This window comes from Miniopterus natalensis, chromosome 11 (genome assembly GCF_054644295.1).
Source record: "Miniopterus natalensis isolate mMinNat1 chromosome 11, mMinNat1.hap1, whole genome shotgun sequence".
Lineage (NCBI taxonomy): Eukaryota > Metazoa > Chordata > Mammalia > Chiroptera > Miniopteridae > Miniopterus > Miniopterus natalensis.
Genome location: NC_142091.1, coordinates 48,075,230 through 48,094,588, shown reverse-complemented (window position 1 = coordinate 48,094,588; position 19,359 = coordinate 48,075,230). Strand labels below are relative to the sequence as shown.

Sequence of the window (19,359 nt, the reverse complement as noted above, 5' to 3'; positions counted from 1 at the left end):
GCCTTGAGGGATGAATACAAGTTTGCCAAAAGGAGGGATGGAAGAATGCAGCAGTGCCCAGTTGTGACAGGGCCTCAGCAGGCAAGGATGGGGCAGGGGCATGAAGGATGGGCCAGGAGGGAGGTCGGGACCAAGAGGTAAAGGGTCTTGAATGCCTTTCAAAGGTATTGGCCTTGAGAGTAAAGGCAGGCCTTAAGCAGGAAGGTGACATTACCAGGCTTGATCTATCAGAACATAAACGGGTTAGCTATGAAGATAGAAGATGGACTGGGGCAGAAGGGAGAAGGGAGGCCTGTCAGGGGGCTCTCACAATTATGAGGTGGGCCCAAGTGCCAGAACCAGGGCAGTGGAGGTGGCAAAAGGGTCCCCTTTGGCCATTCATGTCTGAGGTGAATGGGCTGGTCTGGTGGGTGATGAAATAAAGGAGGGGTCAATACGGGTTTCTCTCTGAGGAGGCAACATACATAGCTGTGCCATTAACCGAGAGGAAAATACAGGCAGTGGTGCGGGATTTTATGAAAAAGGGAATTAGAAATGTTTGGGCTGCACTAAATCTTTGCAGGGTCCAGGTAAATCCTCTGAATGAGAGATGCCTCTAGAAATTAACCTGGCCTATGCACAGAAAATGGCTGGGTAGGCAGGGGTGTGTTATCTGTAAGGGGATGAACAGGGCCGGGAGCACCGGCTTCCTCTCCTCACAGATGTTCTGGCCTCGAGACTCCTCAGCTGGCTGATTCCCTCGGCACTGGGGACAGGTTTCTCTGGAAGACTCTGTGGACTAGTCTAGAAGCAGGGGGGCACTGTAAACTTACGACTCTCTGTACAGCCCAGCTTACCTTGCCTATGGCATTCTGCAAGATGGCCTATGTCATCTTGGTGAAAATATTCATAACATGATGTGCCTAGAAGTTCTTGCGGTAAATATGCCAAAATAGCTGTTGCCCTAGAAGGGAATATTAAAAAAACAAAACAAAACAAGAGCCATTCAGACAATAGCATCTCTGCAGGGGATGAACCCTAACCCTGCTACAGCCAATGAGAACAAGGTCAAAGCTGGGTGGATTTTTAGAGGGCTTACTATGTGGAGCTTTTATGTATATGCACATATAAATAAATGTCATATATACATATATACACACATATATACACATGTGCAAAAGTTCTCCATTTTACTGCCTACTTTTTATCAGGAGGACCTTGGAAAATGGCTGTCTTCTTTTTCAGCATTTAGTAACTTTCCAGCAGCCAGTAAAATATTATCCTGCGAATATTCTTAAAGGGCAGTAGAGCAGTGGAAAAGAGGGACCTCTGGGTTCCTAGTCCAGGTCTACTACCAATTAGTGTGAATCCTGGAGGAGGCCAGTCTTCAGGCTGGGCCTCAGTCCTCACTCAGCCATGAGAGATGAGACTTAACTAGACCAGTGTTGTCCATCAGAACTTTCTGTGGTGATGGCAATGTTTTATATCTATGCCATTAGCCACATGTGGCTTCTGAATACATACTTGAAATGTGGCTAGTGAGCCTGAGGTGTTTAATTTTTAATTTTATTTCATTTTAATTGATTAAATTATACATGAATAGCCATATGAGATTACCCATATTCTCAGGACTAGATACTCTCTTCCAAGTCCTATGTTCCTGAATTCCAATCACAGAAATGGTCCTGGAACATTCCACATATGCTATGCCTACTATTTTTCTTCTGGCCACAGACATCAAACCGCCCGATTATCTGTCTCCACATGCCAAAGAACAAGAGAAAATCTCTGGGTTTATGACGATATTCTCATGGGTATCATTGTTTAGCATAGATCCCCATCATTCTCTTCTCTCTCTTTATTCCTAGGAAAGCCAGCTCACTGTCCAGTTGCCTCTGCTTTACTCAGGGTTGAAAATCTCCCATTACTGTTCAAGAGTCACGTGCGGACGCTCACCTCTGGTCTACAAAAACAAACTTCCCATCTATTGCGTGCCGAGAAACATACTCCATGGATTTCACCCTGATTTCCCCGTTCACCGGCTGTGGAACCATGTGCGAATGCAGCCGTCCTATGGCGACCAGGCAGCTGAGATTGCACCCCTCGTTGTCCGGTTCATTGTCTTCGTCCAGCCCCATCTTTGTGGGTGGCCAGCTTTTCAAATAGCCCGTGCTGTGGATTGTGCAGAAGCTTTTTCTATCTGCTAGAAAGCAAAGTGCACGGTTAGTGTCAGTTGGCTTTGGAGTATGGAGGCACGGGGGGCCTATGGTGGGCTGGGATGTCAACAGGGAGACGAAACATTAAAAACAAGGCCTCACTCTCCAGAAGTGAGCATCCAGTGAGAAAGGAAGACTGGAAAATAGCTACCATCCAGTGTCATGTGTGTTTAGGAGAGCTGGTTAGGCCGAAGGAGGAGTCCCTGAGTCTACCTGGGGAAAGGAAGGCTGCCCAGAAAAACAGTGCAGGAGGATGCGCACTGGCCCCTAGCTGCTTTGGCTCGGTGGCTAGAGCGTCGGCACACAGACTGAAGGGTCTTGGGTTCGATTTTGGCCAAGGGCATGTACCTCGGTTGCAGGCTCGACCCCTAGCCCCGGTTGGGGTGAGTGTAGAAGGAAACCAATTGATGTGTCTCACATCAATGCTTTTCTCTCCCCGCCCCTTCCCTTCCACTCTCTCCGAAAAGCAATGAAAAAAATACCCTCAAGTGAGGATTAAAAGAAAGAAGGATGAGCACTGGCTAGGGGCTGGGATGTACCATGGCCCAGGCGCACGTCCTGTACCGGCGGCGGGGAGCTCCGTGCGGGTGAGGTGCAGGCAGGGGTGGGGAGGGGCGGGCAGGGAAGGCAGCCTGGGGGCCAGGTTCTCTGCAAACAGTCGTGTTAGTCTTTTCTGATGGGAACGGGGAGCTTAAGTGGAGAAAGAGCAAAGTCAACTCAGGGTTTGGAGGCTCCAGAAGCAGAGCGACAGGTGCACGGGAAGAGAGGAAACCCCAGGGGGACGATCATACAGCAGGAGATGAGGGCCTGGGCTGGGCAGTGAGGCGAGGGGAGGCGGGGGGACACGGGAGGAACTGCGCAGGGTTCCTGGGATTTGGGGTGAACACCCAAAATATTTGGCATGAAAGAAAGCAAGCGAAGACGACTCCTAATTTTTTAGGTTGAGTGGTTGCTGGAGCAGTCCACTGACTCCGGGAAGAGGGTTAGTGTTAGAGAGGAAGAAAAGATTTCACTTATTTCACTCTGGGACACAGTAAGTGGAGCACCTCGGATTTCAACAATAATATCCTTATGGGGTGATCACCAGGCATCGGGTCTGTGCTCGTTGCTGGGAACTGTGGAAAACAAATCCTGTGAAGGATTTAACTGTTCTTCAAGAGCAATGGGAAACATCCAAGGGTTTTAGGTAGGGAACTGATAAAAAGATTTGCTTTTAAAAAGGTCTTTCTGGCTGCTGTGGGGAGAGATGGAAAGTGTGAGGAGCTACTTTACAAAGGCCAGGGGAGAGCGGAGTGGAGCCTGGGTCTAGCCACGGTGTGAGCATGCAGGTGGATAGACGTGTTTCGGTAACTTCTGCGGAAGGAATTCACTGTGGCAAGGCTTTGTGCCTGGGGCGGGAGTGCCTCGCGGGCTTCCAGTATGTGCAGCTGGGTGGATGGCAGTCTACGTTGTGGTTTATTATTTGTTTTGCTGCCATTTATATTAAGGAGACGCTCCGGTGGTTACTTTTACATTTATCGTGTTTGAGATGCCTTTGAGATACCTAAGCAGGTAGATTTTACTAAACAGTTAATTTATGGATCTGGAGTTCAAAAGAGAAGTCTGGGCTAGAAATACAAACGTGGAAGTTACTGACATATAAACGGCATTGAAAGCTAAGGGAGCAGACAGTGTCACCTATGGACCGAGCAGAGACAGAAAAGAGGAGGTGGCCCAGGACAGAAGAGGAGCCAGCAGCAGGCGCCAGGAGGAAGGGAGCCTGGCGTGGCGAGGACACGGAGGCGAGCAGAATGTGGTTTCATGGAATCCTAGGAAGGGAACACTTTAAGATGGAAGAAACATGAAAAGTGACCTTTGCATTTAGCATGAAGGTCATTGGTGAATTTAGCAAGAGTAACTTTGATGGATTGGTGGGTTGCTTAAGAGACAGTTAGAATTGTGGGTGGGAGTGATCTTTCCCAACCAATTACAAGCAGAATTTAACAGAGGAAGCCTTCCCACGACTCTGTATCATGACAGCACATCGGGGCTTCCAGCTCTCCCTGCCTCCACCGCCCTACACGGTAGGTGGGGGGACAGTGGGGTTCTGGCTGCAGCCCGGGGCCTGCGCTCTGACCAGCTGGGAGACGCTGAGCCAACCCCTTGCTGGGAGCTCCAGTGCCGAACGCAGGCCTCACCTGTGAAAGGACTGTACACAACTGTTAAATGGTTACCTTTTTTCTTTGAGCAGGTGGAGGGGAAATCCTTGTCTTCGACCTTCACTGAAGGCCTGTTACACTTCATCCTACAGAAGAAAGAACGCCGTGCTCCAGAACATAACCGAGATGGCCCAGGGGTTATATCTGTTTTAACTGGAAGTCCAGCTGCAAATCAATACACAAAATGTGATAAACTGAGAGTAGTGTTGTCTGTCAGGAGGGGGAGTGCGACCTTGGAGAAAGCCTTTTCTTTCCTGCCTCCCTGTTTTATAGCATTTCGCCTCCTCAGGTTAGGCCTTAAAGGATGCAGTATGGGTAGGTGTGGTGTCTGGCAATGTTACTGATCTTGTGGCATGCAGCCACTGGGTGAATGGGCTGGGTGCTCTGAGGGATAAAAGGAAACATAGCGCAGAGTTCCGGTCCAGCAGGAGCTCATGCTGAGAAGGGGAAATGGAAGTTCACCGTGAAAAAATTAATAACACAAGGCGATGTATGATTAGTGCCCAGCGAATGGCAGCGACAACCTGTGCTTCCAGGGAAGAACCTGGGCTGGGACTTAAAGGATGGGCAGGATTTGGGTGCTGAAGTGGAAAGGACAAAGCAAAACACCCTTAAGCTCTCAGTCCAGATCCCTGTACCCCACTTTAGATATGTGCTGTCCAATCCAGCAGCCACCATGCATGCAGCAGTCGCAACCTGAAACACAGGTATTCTGGTGGGGTGTGCCGTGTGCATCCACTCAGGGTTTCAAAGACTTAGTACAAAAAAGGTAAAATATCTCATTTTGGATTTATTGGGTTAAATAAAATATAGTATTATAACTAGATTTATGTTTCTTTTTACTATTGTTAATGTGGCTACCAGAAAATTTTAAATCGCAAACGTGGCTCATAGTTGCGGTCTGCATTATGTTTCCACTGGACTGTGCTGTGTTAAACCAACTGAACTAGAGTCTATGGAGGGGGAGCGTGACTATGATCCTGACAGAAACACAGGCTACCTGTCACTGCAGAAGCTGGTGCTGCAGATCATGCGTGGGAGTAACTCTCACCCCACTGCCTACCACGGGCAAAGGCTGGGGCCAGGGCTCCTCCCGGGTCTCACCCCCCACAACCTACCTCCCACACGGCTGCCTCAGTGGTCCTCCCCAGAATGCCAGTCCGAGCCTGTCCCACCTGGCTCAGAGCCCTCTGCTGAGTCCCCACGGATGAAAGGGTCTTTGCAGCCCAGCCCTCCCCCTCCCATGCACGGTTTTTCCCAGCAGCATCAAGCAGGCTGCACAGTGGGTGCCACACCTCTGTACCCACCCACAAGTCATTTCCTCAGTTTTATTCCTCTCTTCCTCACCCAGCAAACATTAATTCATCTTTTCAAACCCACCTCAGTTGTCACCTACTCGGTGATGCCTGTCCCCACGCCCACATGAGAATTAATCATCCACTCTCTATGCCTGGCACTATTTCTGTGGCTGCACCTATTATGCAGGGAGCTGTTGGACTCTTTGTCTCCATGACTATATGGTAAGAGCCTTAAAAGTAGGGACCAAATATCTTTTTCCCCTCAGGTCACTAAAAACTGTTGCAAGGGTCAGACTATAAAGGACAACAGGTACCAGAAACTGTACTGTAGTTTTAGGAAGAAGAGGAGAGCCTTAATAAGAAAGGTGGTTTAAAGGGAATCCCTCTGGTGGCATTTCCCTCCAGGAATAAAAACAGGGAGCTGGGAGGCAGGAGACTAGTTAGGCCGTGACTGCCCTGGGCCAAGGTGAACACCAACAGTGAGACTGTGCTTAGGTGTGCCGGGAACTGCCCCACATGCTTTATGTATAGTAACATGTTTAATCCTCATAATGACTCAGTGAAATGGGCACTATTTTGCACATAAGGAAGCTGAGGCACAGAGAGGTTAAGTGACTTGCTCAAGGTCACACAGCCGGTCAGTGGTACAGCCAGGATGTGAGCCCCACAATCTGACTCCGGAGCCCACACTGGTAACCGCTGTACTGCACAGCTCCTCACAGGACTTAAGAAGAGACCTACAGGACCTCACAGAGGAGGCCCAGGAGGGGACGCAGGAGCAGGGAAAGGGGAAAGATGTGCTGCAAGAAGGAAGCCACGAAGGGAAGCCTATCTGATGAGGGGCCATTTTAGTCAAAGACACGTCCGTCTATATTTCAAGTGTTCTTACTTGTGTGAGGCTGCATGTGTGCAACTCATTATTTTTTTTGGGTGGAAACATATCAAACTGGTGTGAACCTTTTAAACTTAGGGGCATACAACTGGGAATTTCCTGAGTCTGAGAAAAAAAAAAAAGGACTAAAAGTCAGAAAGAATCAAATCAAAGTAGCTGTTTTTCCTCTCAATGAATTTGGACGTTGAGATTTTTCTTCTTTATGTAAAACAAAACAAAAACAAATGCAAAAGAATGTACGAAATTCCATTTAGGCAAGGACAGCACTGTGACCCAGATAAAGGGCGGCGAGGAAGGGACCCAGAGCCCGAGGCCGTGACGCGTGCGGTCCGTGACCCCGCGGGGCGCAGGTCTGGGCAGCGGCCGAGGGGCAGCGGCCTTCCCCGTACTCACTTTTCGCATCGATCAGTCGCTCCCGGGGGGCCGTGTCGGAGGATGAGAGCTGCTCCTTGACTTTGGCAATGTCTTTCGGGTGCAGATAGTCAAACAGACTCTGACCGATCAGATCATTCTGTGGGGATGAAACATCCAAAATGACAAGTCAATAGCGTGTAGGATATAAATCATCTAAGGGATTCGACTTTATTTTGTATGTTTAATCGCGACAATTTCAAACATTTCATATGTGAACAGGCACACACGTGCAATCACTTGGCCTAGATATGGCCACAGTGAATGTGGTGTTGGGAGTCTGGTTCTGCTAACACATGAGGGAAAATGGGCTCGATTATATAAATAGTTCATGCTCCTCAAAGGCAAGGCTCTTTCAGCTCAGTGCATTCCTTTCTGATGCCCAGAGTCCCTTCTGAGACCCGGGGGGGGGGGGGGGGGGGGGACTGCAGGGCCTGGGCTCTGCCTCCCGCTCCTTTAAGCCTCTCTGCTCTTAGGCACCCCATCTGCTTCCATGGCCTACTCTGTTAGCAGCGATAACAAAAACTCCCTCCGTAACTTTCTTGTAGGACTAAAACAAGTAAAATATTTGGAAAACATTAAATTTACATTAATTCTAATTCATACTAGTGTTACTTTAGCTCTAATTTTCTGCCTTACCAAGTTTTCATGCAGACACCAGCATGCAATGAGTGAAAGAATGAATAAGTGAATGAAAAGTCTAGGGACATAACAGGTGAAAAGCTGCGCTCTAGAAGCTGTCATAAATGTTGATCTTCTTTGATCCTACAAACATTCATAGAAGATATGGATCACTGCAACCAGTTTTTAGAGGAAGCCATGGTTCAACAGAGCTAATACGTGACACATCACTGTGAGCACAGCATGGGTGGATTCCCAATTTCCCTGTTCTCTGGTGGTGTATGATCTGCCTACCTCTCTCCCTTGCCCCTCCCCCTCCCCCCTGCCCTGCAGTTGTGGGATATTTATTTTGCAGCAACAAGAAAGTCATAAAGCTGCTGCCGAGATCAGAGTCAAACCTTTCAAATGGCGGAAATGTGGATCATACATATATTAAAAAACTTTTCTAAGTTTAAATTCCTTTCTCTGTTAACAAGTAAAGACTTTTCTAGAAAAAGGATTGGGTAGGGGGGCATTATAAGCATTTCACATATGAATTGTATGCTATAATTATTCTGAAAAGTGGGGAGACCTTTTTGGCTGCTGTGAGGCTGCCCACCACCAACAGGAGCATGAGCAATACCTGGCTGTAGTTGAGGATCTTGAAGACAGACTCTGAGACAAAGAGTATCTTCCCTCGGTCACATCCTACGACAAACAAAAATCCATCTGCTGCCTAATCAGGAGAAATGGATAATCAATTTATCACACTTCAAGAAACATGACTGCAATCACTCTGATAGCAAATAAGGATTTGTGTTCTAAGTAAGCAAAGCACAGGATTGCTCTCATGGACAGTTTTACAGGTATCCTGAGGATAGGATGCTTAAAGCAAATGCCTTACGAGAAAAATAAGATTCTCTGCAAGGCAGATCTATATCTATATATTTATATCTAGAATCTCTATCTCTCTATCTCTCTCTATCATGTACTGACTACAGGGGAAAGCCCAATTATATAAATTCTATTTCAAAGCAGAATTCAGCTTAAGAATTTTCCTTTGATTGCATTAAGGTCCAGAGAAGCCATATTTTATTGCTCTAATTAAAACAACTCTGTGTAGAATCACAGAATCCGAGATTGGAAGAATCTTTAAGGTCAGAATTCCCCCTCCGATGTCTCGGCTACATCTATCCCCACTGGAACAGTTCCGTTTTCGGGGAGCACTGGGACAGTGGCCCTCTGCAATTGAAGCAGTGCCTTTCGTTTTGTTTTATGCTGCATCTGGATAGGGCTGCATCACTGGTACTGTTTTAACCCCCACTTCTCCCCCAAAGTGACTCTACCATACACAGGGCTGGCAGCTACTGCTCTCAAATGTTATTCTTTGACCTGGGGCTAAGCTGTTTGTTCCCAAGTGAGATAAGAAAAGCGCAGCAATAATTTCCCTAGACTCTTCTTACCTCCTCTTTGCTTGAAATACTCTAAAGTGCCAATAAACTCTAAAGTGCCAATAAAGACAGGTGTAGGGACAGGACAATATTTGTTAGAGAGACTGAAGTAGACAACTAGCAAAGCTGTAGCGGCCGAGAGCTTAGACTATTTAGTCTGTGTGTGCACGATTCCTAGCTTTTCAGATGGACAACTCCTGCTGGAGTATTTCCAGTGACCAGGAATCCAGCCCCATCTGCCAAGTACTTGCTCTTTACTCAGCTCCCACAATTCTAATTCACAGCAGGGCAATATCTTGCTTTATTTACTAGCGCCCAGTCTGCTCTTTGGAAAAATATAGAGAAACTCCATTCTCTTTTCCACAAAAGGGCCTGTGGGAGATGGTTTAATTCAGAGAACTAGGAAATGCATTCGTGTGTGGGAAGGTTGAAGAGCAGTTGGCCCTGTGCTGGGGTGAAAGGAGTGAGTAACAAGGGGAGAGATCACTGGGCTGCGGCAGAAGCGGGCAGGCCCAGCTGGGAGGGCTCTGGGATAACCTTTCCTGAGCTAGGAATCCAAGCTGGGCTGGGGCAAGGAAAGACTGAGGGGGAGACTTTGCAAGCACCATCTGCTAGAAGCCTCATTCTGTCAAAAAATAGGGTATTAATAACTTCCTCATTTGCCTTGCAGACAAACTTCTATCCAACAGGAAAAGTATTTTGAGGCTTTTCATTGATGCAGGGATGAGGCACAAAAGGTGCCTGTGAAGAAGGTGACTGTGGCATCCTGACACCTGGGCAGCCAGGCCTGAGCCCATGAACCCATGAACCCATAAACCCATGCCATGAGCGAAGTAGATTTCAACACATCAGGGTTTCCAAAGGCCAGTGGATAGTCAGTGGGGGGAGGCTCGACACACCCTGACCCTGCTTCACTGGGGAAGGAGAAGGGCCGAGGGGACTAAAGAGCAGAGCTGTGAGAACACCTGAGCCCCATGGGGACGCAGGAAAGTGGGGGCTGGTTCGCTCCTGGGGAGGACGGTGTTAGCAGGTAACACAGTGCCCTGGAGGGTCTGCCTACTTTTCAAACATGGGGAAATAGAGCATCTAGACATTATAAACAGACCAGGTGGACTGCTGCCTGACACACCGTTCATTAAAGATATCCAGGCAATCAGCTTTGCAGTGGGAGGGAAGAGAAGTCCAGTTCTTGCTGCCACACTGTTCAGAGAGTCTGAGCGGCCCCCATCTTCTGTTGAAGCAAATTCCTGGGGACTTTGATTGCATTAAGGTCCATGTTCCACAGGGGCCTTAGCAAGAGAGTCAGCCCTGGCTGTGGGGGCCCAAGAGCAGGTATCTTTCCTTTTAGTGATGTTTTTCTATTTTTATTTTTTTTGTTACAATTTGCAAGAGGACATGTTTCTCAATTCCATTTCTTTCCCTTCTGTTGAATCTCGCTCTGCTGGGAACACACCTTGGAGCCCTGTGCAGACCCACTTCTGCAGGAGGCTGAGTTCCCACGGTGCCGAGATGAATGAAGAGCTCCAGTCAAGTAGGTGGAAGCATCACCTCCTCCATTTATTTTCCTCGCTGGATTGTGGAGTCTTTGGAAGTTTTGTTATTTTGAAGGGATTTTGGCGTAAAGATTTCGGTGGATGTTCTTGTGCTAATGGTTAAGTGAGAATCAGAGGAATTCTCAATTGTTCAGTTTCAGTCCTTTTGTAAAAACTTCATGCAGGATTGTGGTTCTTAACTAATGCCTATTTTTAACAAAACCCTGCCTCTTCTGATTTAAAACCACAGTAGCAGAGCCCTTCAGTTTTTGCCTAATCAAGGGTCAGAGAGGAAGAGGAAGGTCTCGGAAGGAATGTGAGGCCTGTCCAAAGAGGGAGATAAAGAGGGAGGGGGCCCAAAAAAAGCTCAGGGTTGAGACATCGAATTCCCACAGGCTGGTACTTAACCCTGAAATCTGTGAAAATAAACGTCGTGTAAAATGACCTCATAATTGCAACATACCCTGAGGATGAGGTGTTTCAACTCATCATCTGACAGAAAAGTTGGTTTGTAGTTTGCTTCTGTGTATGGATTGGTGGCACCTTAGGGGAAAAAAGAAAAAAAGATTGGCTCACTTCACGTTCAGATAATGTCTCATCGTGCTTCACGGCCTCGGACCTTCCAGCCTCGTCCCTACCACCTGGGATTTAAATTTTACCTTCTTTTCCTCAACACACAAGGCAAGAGCTGGTTTTGAACAGAATCCTGTAATGCCAAAGAGAATTTCATTGAAAAGAGAGCGCTGTTGCCCGCAGGAGACTTAACGAGCTTGCCTTTAGCACTGCAGGGAGACCTGGAGCTAATAGGAGGTTACAAAGCTGGGTCTAGGGGTGAAGGCAGCTCTAGGAGGGAACTGGCCGAGGCGCCCGGGAGGGCCCCCTCCTCCCAAGACGTACATTAAATGGGTTGTCCAGCGGCCCCTCAAATCACCACTCTAAATGCTCTTGGGAAGCCATCCAGCCTGCCAGGCCCTGAGTAAATATACTGTAGAAGGCACTTAGTGTGAGCCCCCCTTCATCAGCAGTGAGTTAAAGGAGCTTGGCAACCCAGAGAAACACATTACTTCAGTAAATGCAACTCTGGCTCTGGGACTGAAACGGAATAAGACTTATGTTTAAAAGGCTGTCAATCTGGCATCTTTCAGAACAATAACGTAACAGAGGAAAATGCCAGCAGTAAGTGACTTGGAATCTGCACAACGGTTAGTGGGAGAGGGAAGGAATAAAATGAAGGGGGTCTATAACCATCTACCGACCACGGGGAAGGAGGTAAACAGAACGTGTCCGTGACCTTCGTGTCGACCAACAGGCACGGATTATGGGTCCACATCCCTGCTTCTATGCTAACTCGAGATCTGCTCTCTTCCTTCCAATTTAACAGAAATTGGCTTATGGTAATCTAGTCTCTCCCATCTAGGCTAACAGGGATTTTTAAACGCCGTTCTCCAAGTACAGGCTACAACAATCGCATTTTTGAATAATGATTGAAAGTCTGACAAAACCAGCTACTTATTATTTCTGGTGGCTTTGTAGAAATAAAAAAATGCAATTCTTTTACCACACAGCTCAGAGATCTGACTGAGCGCCCACTTTCCAATTTCCTCAAATAGTTCAAGACTAGCTACGGAAAATTCCAGGAACAGCGTTCACCGAAATGCCCGATATGTTTCCAATTTCTCCTGTGGTTTGGGTAAGTCACTTCCCCGGTTCTGCCTCGGTTTTCTCAACCGCACCACACTCAGAGAAGGAAAATACTGCCTCCCTCGTAAAGGGTCGGGCCAGTTTGGGAAAATTCCAGGAAGATGAATATGTCAGGGTCTGCTCCTGACAATAAAAACGCAGCAAGAACCATGAACCAGTGACTCACTCTTGAAAGGAACCAGGGTGGATTTTTCTCTTAAACACCAACACTGACTTTCCTGGGTCACCAAGTGCACCTAGATTTCTGCTGCTTATCGTTGTATGGGTGGGGTCCGGGCACACGATCTGAAAGATGGGACATCAGCAGTGTCCTGATATGCGTGCAGCCTGACTACACGCACACCCAGAGGTGTGCTCACAGCCCCTACCCTCTGGGGGTGCAGGACTGCAAAACTGCATCTTGCTAAGCTCAGTAATCAATTCATTTGGCATCATGTCTACTGCTGAAAATTACAGGCACATTACTCAAGGCCACACATTTGCAAACCATAAACATTTGCTTTAGGGATTTAGGAACATTCTAGGCAAGGGTGGGACATTTATGGACAAGGGCATCAAGGACAATAAAACCTGGGGTCTCACCTCGTAAAGTTTTCATGTGCTGAACAGCCATCCTTAGCACAGTAAGTTTATCTAATTTCCTGGACATCGCATTGCACGTTGGTACCAAGGACGCCAATTCATCAATAAAACTGTTCATTTTATCCCGACGCCTCTTTTCAATTTGACTGTGAGCTTCCCTGAACAACAATATGAAAAGTGAATTCTAAAAGCTGTAACCCAGTGTGAAGGAAACAATGACAATTTATTTGACAAGGAAAGTTTAGGATTTGCAGGTTGCTTCAAACTGGACTTTTCTACGAAAGTCACTAAAAAAGGGCATCATTGCCAGGTCAGGATTCACGTTTTTTTATGCTTATCTCATCCTTAGAATTAAGGAGAAATATTACAAAAACTGCCTTTTCAGAGCAAACGGTATGGTTAATTTTTCATTTCTTTTCCTCTCAGCTTCTGTAAAGTTGGATTTGAAGATGGGGCAGAAGGAAAAAGGAGGGAGGTGGAGGTTTTAAAGAGCAAAACATCCAGAACAGCCATCAGCAAGGGTCCCGTGGTCCCAGGGGAGCGGTCTCTGAGGTTTGGGAGGAGCCTGCTATGTGGCCCGCGGCAGACTCATTGTTTGAGTCACCAGGTAACTGATGCTGCCATCCTCGGATCCAGCACGACCCCACATAGATACAGCAGGTGCTGCATCTGTCCCAGGAGCTTCCTCCAGAGAACCTCACACTCCTCCCTCCCAGGACTTGCTGCCCCCGGCGCAGCACAGCGGTTTGCACCGGCAGTTTGTGACTGTCCCCCTAAGGAGGGGCATCCACGGTGGAAATGCCGTTGGCTGCCGTTGCCATAGCAACAGCCCCGGAGAGCTCCTGCCAAGGCGGGTGTGCGAGAGAAGCTAGAAGTCTCAGCTCAGCCAAATTCTGCAGCCTCAGAGTGGGGCTGAGGGCCCACATGGAGAGGGGTCCGCAAGTGTGGCTGGAGGCAGGGGGAACCAAATTAGAGAATCTGCTCAAGGGAGCAGGGCATCCCCCCGTCCGGACTTCAGGCGCAATTTTCAGAGGTGAGGTACGGCCCAGGAACTGAATCACTGAGCCGGGTCTCCTCCAGAGGGCCCTAGAGTCAGGAGGGGGTAACTGGCCAAAGACTTGGGGGACCCTTAGTCTTGATTTATTTTCTGCTCTGTCCCAAGTGCTCTTCAGATTAACGATGCTTAGACAGGGAAGAGTGAAGGCCAGCGCAGCCTGGAGAGGTCAAGGCAAAGCGCAGTGCCCCCTCTTCATTCGTTAAGGATGTGACAGTGTGGAAGGGACTGTTACACAGGCCAGATGCCCAGAGCCTCCTGGGCTGCCCCCCGGAGAAACCAGAGCCAGGAGAGCTGGACACAGAACGGGCGTCTTCTTACCGTGCGTTTTTCATCCTTCCTTGGTGCTCCGTGTATTCTAACCTGGAAAAAAAGCAACAGCTAAGACACGACCCCCTGGAGACTGTAACTAATGGCACAGTTATACATCTCTGCTTTCTTCCCTGTTTAATTTCTCTGTTTAATCCCGGTCATCTCCCTACAACACACAACGCTGACTGTTAGCCAAACTGCGGGCTGGACGGAGACAATCTTGAGCCCGCAGGCTCATAGCCTCCTGTTTAACCCCATCCAGGACATGGGTACAATCTGCACCAAGTGACAGAATTTGTAATTACACAAGGAAATGGCTATGAGGACACTGAGATTCAAATGACTAGATTCACGGTACCTTCCATGGGGGTCATCTTTGTCTGTGTCCATGCTTTCCCTGAAAAACACACACACACAAAAGAGAACATGACTATTAAAGACATAAAATGCCTTCTGCTCACAATATGGAAGGCTCTCATTTATCCAGAAACCAAACAATTAGAAATCACAAGTAGCATAGTACTGACTATGGGTATATAATAGTCAAACAAATGAAGAAAAACTTGAAACTACTATAAAATTTAAACTGGTTTTCCAGATTAGCAAATGAAATTTATATATAGCCTGAATAGAGTTTCTGTGTATAAATATTTTACCATATTTTGATTGTGTAAAAATTGGGAATACGTAGCACTTATGGAAACCCTAGTTAGCCAGGGTATCCAAATAACTGTATTACCTCATTCCCCCACCATTCTGGATAAACGGAGCTTATTCATTTGAAAAATGTATCCAGCATCGAATATCTGTGCATACATAGATACTGGACTGTGTAGGGCACTGACATGAGGAGAGGAATCAAAGTCCCAACAAAGAAGCACTGAGCAGAGCCCAAGGCAGCCTTTCTAAGGCGCTGTGCCCTGTGTTCTGCTTCTCAGCACGTGGGGAACCCTGAGCAATGGGACAGAAGGAGGGACTGGGGCTGAGGGCGTGGAACCCTGTTTGGCTGCAGAAGGTGCTGGGGTCCCAGCATGAATCTGCCTCCCTTTAACAGACTCCAGAAATTCAAGTTTCATGGCATCTTGTGTTTCAGTAGAAAATACACTGAAATTCTCAGAGGAAGGAGCTCCAAGTCCCCCTGGGGTCAGCTCACAGCCTTCTTCAGCTCCTCAACTTATGGACTGGGCACTGCCTACCACCTGGGCCTCTCCCCTTTCTCCTTCATCCCATAGAAAGGAGGGAGTATACCCTTCAAACAACGCAATTTCAAGGGCAAAAGCGACTTTCTCAGGAGCACTGAGTCTCATCACGGGCACTCTAGACAGCAGTTCCCAGCCAGGAGCCCTGGGTGTCCCTGAAGGCAGAATGTCTCTGCTGGTCCTAAAGCCCAGAGGAAATCACACAGGCCACACGGGCACATGAAAAGTTTCCTCCCCTTTTTCTGGACTTGTGTCTGCTTACTGAGGCCAGGGTGATCGTCTCAGATGAAGAGAAGCTCTGCCTGACAGCTATGACTTTAGTACAGCAAAATTATAGGGAAAGGGAATTATGGTTGCTTAATTAATAGGGTCTCTATGAATTCAAAAGACTTGCAAACTGGGGTCCCTGAGGGAAAGCTGAAGGTCTTGGGGGTAACAAGGTTGGAAACCATAGGTAGCAGAGGTCTTAAAATATGTCAGTGGTCCATAGAAAACATCTCCTGGTCTCTCTGTTGTAGAGTTACTGCTACAAAAGAAAACCCTTTGGTCCTCACACCCACTCTCCATCCCCTGGGCGTTTGCTCTCTGAATCATCTGGGATAACTTACATATTAATCATAGCACCTCCTAGTGGGCATCTGACCTCCAGCCACTGTGCTCCCCAAATTCCACCTGTGAACTTCAGCAGAAAGGACATCTGCTGTAGGGGGGACACCTCCTTGCAGATTTTCCCTCGTTAAACAAAAGTAAGCCTCTTAAATAGAAATTTGGGTAAGAGTCCACGCAGAGGCCTCAACAGAACAAAACGTGCCTCTGGATGTTCTCTATACACTGCCTTACGCCCTAGTGTTTGCACAGAGATACAGGAGTTGACTGTAAGTGTGAAAGTTTACTTACTCAAAAGAAAAGTCATCAAGTCTAAAAAAAAAAAAAACACAAAAATACTATTTAATATAACAGGCACATACTAGTATCAATAATGTTTAAGGACAATATCAATGTTCCTATACTGTTTTCAGAGATTACTACTTTCTTATTCCAAAAGTATTAATTAAGCAGCTGATGTCTTCCTCAAGTTTAGGCCCTCAGGCGAAGCTCTCTCTGAAACCACTGAGGTTACACCCATGGACTTCGGCATCTTGCTCAAAGGAGCAAAGGAAGATAAAGGAGGGGTGAGGGCAGAGCTTGGCTTTAAGGCTCTTCTCTTCCCTTCGATATGGAACAGTCTGGGGACAGAAAGGGGGGGTGCCTCAGCAGTGCTGGAGGCTCCCCCCACTTGCTTCCAGGGGAAAGAAAATAAAAACCAACTGCGTGGCCACCTGGAGCGACATCGTTCATTCCCATCCCTTTCCACAAAGAGGGTCCCTTCTTCCAGGAGAAACGGCAGCTGGCCCCCAGATGCTCCATGCCCACGAACTGACCCCGATTTAGCCAGAGGACGAGCCTAAGGGCCTTACTGGTAGTCGGTGGAGCTGCCTTTCCGTTTGCGGGTGCAATCCACGCCACTGGTGCCGAGGGGGCTGGAGAGGAGGTCGGTGGCGCCCGGGGACATGAAATCACTGATTGTTGAAGAAATGTCCATCCTCTGGTCCGCCATTGGGGGTCTGGAATTGGTACAAGGAGGCACAGAGGCGTGTTTATTTCCACGTGCTCGTTTAGAGGGGTGCAGGGCCGGGCACTAGGGAGGCACGGAGACGGGGTGCCTGTTAGAGCACCCACACACCTCTCACCCAGCACTGGAGCAGGCGCTGGGCGGGTGGGGAAGAGCGTCGTACCTCCTTGAGGGTTTGTACAGGCAACTGAGGCTCGCCTGCTCGTTTTGCTGGTGAAAAGCTCAGAGGAGCTAGGGTAGGGCGTGGGAGAGCTAAACCAGAGCCCAGGGCCCCGGGAGGCACAGCCAGTGCTTCCCCCCGAGGGGACAATGTGTCCCAGACGTTCTCTGAGAGCCCTAATTTCATTTTCTTCCAACCAATAAATCGAACCAATGAAATAGATATGATTTACTTGTTATCTTTGCATTTTTGTTACAACTTTTGTAAAAGTCATACGAAAGCAGAAAATATACTTTCTCAGACTATACGGGGTAGAGCAAAAGTAGGTTTACAGTTGTTCATATGGAAAATAATACAATAATTAATAAATAACAATACAAGAATAAACTCTGTGTTTCATGGACTCACAACTGTAAACCTGCTTTGCCCAATATGGTCCCTCTCTTATCAGCGACCCAGACAATGTCTGTCCTATCTTCCCCGACTGTCCTTTCCTACCCAGCATCCCCTGAAAGGTAAACCTTGCCTAATAAAATGAAAACACTATAAATAAATTTGCAAAACATTTTGAGAATTTATACTTTAAAAGTACAAAGAGAGCTGGCCCATAAAAGAGGCTGACAAGTACCTTACAAGGAACTCCAGCTCCAAACCAAGTTGAAGGGGGGCCGTGTGCCGCCCGCAGTCGGAGGTCCGAGCTGCACACGATGTGCCTCGGGCTGTCACTCCTTCTCTCTGGGCCCAAGTTTCCTCATCTGCAAAGCAACAGAGAAGTGTGAGTGCTTGTCTGCACTATTACTATTATGCTCACAGATTAGTGCACCAGGCCCTCCTGGCCAGGTGTAAGCCAACTTCTCACTTTCATAATCACCGAGGAGTGAGCGTCTTGGTGCGTGTATCTCCATGCATGTGAGCTATTATCTCTCAGCATAAATTTCTATAAGTAGGACTACACACTGAAACACTGCTCCAGAAAACTCCAGTGATTTCGATCCTTCACAAGAGTTCTTGTCCATCTGAAGGTAAAAACAAGACCTCATTGTTTTTACTTGTATTTTTAAATTACTGCAGATGGTGTTCCTATGTTACAGGCAGTTCTCTGTTTCCCTCTGTGCCTACTCATGTCCTGTTTTCCTACTGAGTTGTCTTCAGTATGTACGAGTTGTCTTCAGTATCCTACGAGTTGTCTTCAGTATCCTGACTTATGTTCACCTGGGAACCTGAACCTGATGGGAGTAAAGCATACAGTCCTCAGCCTCTCGCCCAGAGGCCCTGTGCTGCCCAGTGATCCTGGACTCCCTGCTCACTTGCTCTCACACCCTGTTATCGAGGATGTCATACTTTCTCTTTGCTCCTCAAGCCCCCAACATCTCTCAGGCCCTCACTCTCAGCTGATAACTTTGCTTTCTACTTCACGGAGAAAGAGGCCAGCGACCACAGCGACCAGCCTACCTACAGACTATTGGTGAGGACCCCACACCCAGCGTGTGCCAAGTCCATCCTCTCTCTTGACTCAGGCCCACGCTGCTCCAGAAGTCTCTCCCTGCCCCCAGTCCTATGTCATCCACTATCCCACCTCCTGGACCACTCTTACGAGGAGAAAAACACGTTGCAACAACTCTCACTGGAGGAAAAGACACCTTTGGGCTCCAGTCCTCTCCAGTTATCGTTCCATTTCTGTTTCCAATTCCTTTTCTCTTACTCTCTATAAATCAACTCCAATCAGGCTTTTGTCCCATCATTCCAATAAGACAGCCTCTATTGTCACCAGTGACCTCCTCATTGCTAAGTCCAATGGCCAGTTTTCCATTCACTCCCTACTTGACCCAACAGCAACATCTCATAGATCTGGTCTCTCCTTCTTCATTGTTCTTGGTTTCAGAGATGCCACCTTCTCACTTCCTACTTCAGTGGCCACTCCTTTTTGGTCTCTTTAGCTGGTTCTTCCTCAGCTCCCTCACCTCTATATGAGTGTCCCATGGATGTCCTTGGGCCTCCTCTCTGTCTATACTCATTCCCTCGGAGATATATCTAGTTTCATTTCTCACCCTAAAATCATAAGAATATTCTCTTTACAAATATTCTTATAATTTTACTTTATTTAGTTATTTAACTCATTTGGAAATGATTTTTGGTTCACTATCCAAGAAATTCCCAACTGT

General features: G+C 47.6%; 1 protein-coding gene across 2 annotated transcripts in view; it reads right to left on the bottom strand.

Annotated features, from left to right (window-relative positions):
* The window catches only part of BMAL1 (basic helix-loop-helix ARNT like 1), a 71,281-nt gene that overhangs the window by 12,495 nt on the left and 39,427 nt on the right, over window positions 1–19,359 (bottom strand). Inside the window, exons 3-13 of one of the 2 annotated variants that reach the window (XM_087821744.1) lie at window positions 17,826–17,952; window positions 16,883–17,029; window positions 14,585–14,623; window positions 14,236–14,277; window positions 12,861–13,018; window positions 11,041–11,120; window positions 8,238–8,330; window positions 6,977–7,094; window positions 4,409–4,558; window positions 1,936–2,182; window positions 837–943 (exon numbers count right to left, since the gene is read on the bottom strand). In XM_087821744.1, the coding sequence (XP_087677870.1) occupies window positions 837–943; window positions 1,936–2,182; window positions 4,409–4,558; window positions 6,977–7,094; window positions 8,238–8,330; window positions 11,041–11,120; window positions 12,861–13,018; window positions 14,236–14,277; window positions 14,585–14,623; window positions 16,883–17,022 (1,174 nt within the window). In that variant the 5' untranslated portion in view covers window positions 17,023–17,029; window positions 17,826–17,952. Of the gene's footprint in view, window positions 1–836; window positions 944–1,935; window positions 2,183–4,408; window positions 4,559–6,976; window positions 7,095–8,237; window positions 8,331–11,040; window positions 11,121–12,860; window positions 13,019–14,235; window positions 14,278–14,584; window positions 14,624–16,033; window positions 16,218–16,882; window positions 17,030–17,825; window positions 17,953–19,359 lie in introns of those variants that run through there. The other variant, XM_087821745.1, reaches the window with a different exon arrangement.